We start from the raw sequence: 1437 nt of genomic DNA on the forward strand, positions 1-1437 counted from the left end.
CATTCCATTTTTAGGCTCCCGTTTTCAATCCACAAATACGATTCCTGAAAGTTCCCTCCAGTGTCTGCCCTCCCCAAACAGCCGCACAGGCCACAGATGGTGTCACTTTTGAATCGTCCCATCCTAATGTGGTAATTATATACAAGTCCGCGGTCTACAACTTTAAGGAGAGAAATCAAATACGCAAACTCTACCATCTATCCTACACTGATGTCAGCATCCACCTGATCTTCTCCATCGGATTACCACGAACTTCTTTAGGCAATGTGTTTCAACGAGACGGTTTTAACGTGACCCTCCGAAGTAAAGCCGGACAAAAGCTGCTAGGGCATTCGCGTTTGCCAGCAAGGGCAAAAACACAGTTAATCCAAGAAATGCATAATTACAATGACCTACTTGTTGGTGACTACGAAGATTCTTACTACAACTTGACGCTGAAACTTTTCCACTCATTCCAATGGGCGGCAAGATTTTGTCGACCCTACAAACCGACCTTCGTCTTTCTCGACGACGACTTTGCCGTAAATACTGACAAGTTAGTTAACTTCGTTCGCAATAAAACACCGGAGCAACTAGAAACTTTGAACTACGGTTATAAAATGAACGTAAATCCTGTCGTTCGGTATCCCAGTGAGTATCCACAGTGGGCTCTCTCGAAGCGCGAAATCCCTTGGCCAGTGCATGCAGCACAGTACTATGGCATGTACAGCTTGTGGAGCTACCGCCATGTACACGACATAGCTTTGGCGATGCACTTCACCAAGCCTTTGGTCCTTGATGATACGTGGTTAGGGTTGGTACAGCACAAGCTGAACCTCACATTCACGAAGTTAAAGGGCATGTTCCCCCAATATCGGCAAATTAGTAGACAAGTCCGGTGTTCTGATATCTTTTTCGCTCTCATCAACGATCTCAGACTACGCCATTGCGTCTTGTAAGCTTGTGGCACTTGTTCTCTAATAAATCTCAAATGGCAAATATCACTATTCTGGTAAGCTGATCTCACACTGTCTGCCATACTGGTGTTCATTAGTTGCTAATGCGGGACTAGTTTGCGTTTTAACTGGGAGAACTGAACAAAACTTTTAAGTTTTACTTGCAACTGAGTGGTCTACTAGTCCTTACTGGAAGTCATTTCCGCTGTCAATGACTTGTCACTTAGGACGTAATGTGCTTAGTGTTACCTAGAATATGAACTGGCAATCTGAGGAACTGCCTTCCTACATAAAGACTTTGATCTAGCCAGCAAATCGGTTCTTCGCTGCTAAACACGTGTCGCATCTCCAACTTGAGATGGAGTTAGTTAACCTGCCTTTAGAGAGCGCCAATTACTTTCTCCAAATTATTGCTTCGTGGGTGATAGCTGCTTCGAATGTCATGAGGAAGATATCAGAGTAAACTAAACACGCTTGATACCCGGCACATGACCGATAAAAC

At 44.3% G+C, this 1437-nt stretch overlaps 1 protein-coding gene across 1 annotated transcript; it reads left to right on the top strand. All coding sequences in view use genetic code 11, as the record gives it.

Moving 5' to 3' along the window:
- Window positions 1–374: 374 nt before the first annotated feature.
- Window positions 375–938, top strand: EGR_09430 (Beta-1,3-galactosyltransferase; the record flags this gene model as incomplete). The annotated part of the gene is made up of 1 exon (XM_024498679.1): window positions 375–938. The coding sequence occupies one exon, from the start codon at window positions 375–377 to the stop codon at window positions 936–938; it is 564 nt and encodes a 187-aa protein (XP_024346913.1).
- Window positions 939–1437: the final 499 nt, after the last annotated feature.

This window comes from Echinococcus granulosus (genome assembly GCF_000524195.1).
Source record: "Echinococcus granulosus chromosome Unknown EG_S00147, whole genome shotgun sequence".
Taxonomy (NCBI): Eukaryota; Metazoa; Platyhelminthes; class Cestoda; order Cyclophyllidea; family Taeniidae; genus Echinococcus; species Echinococcus granulosus.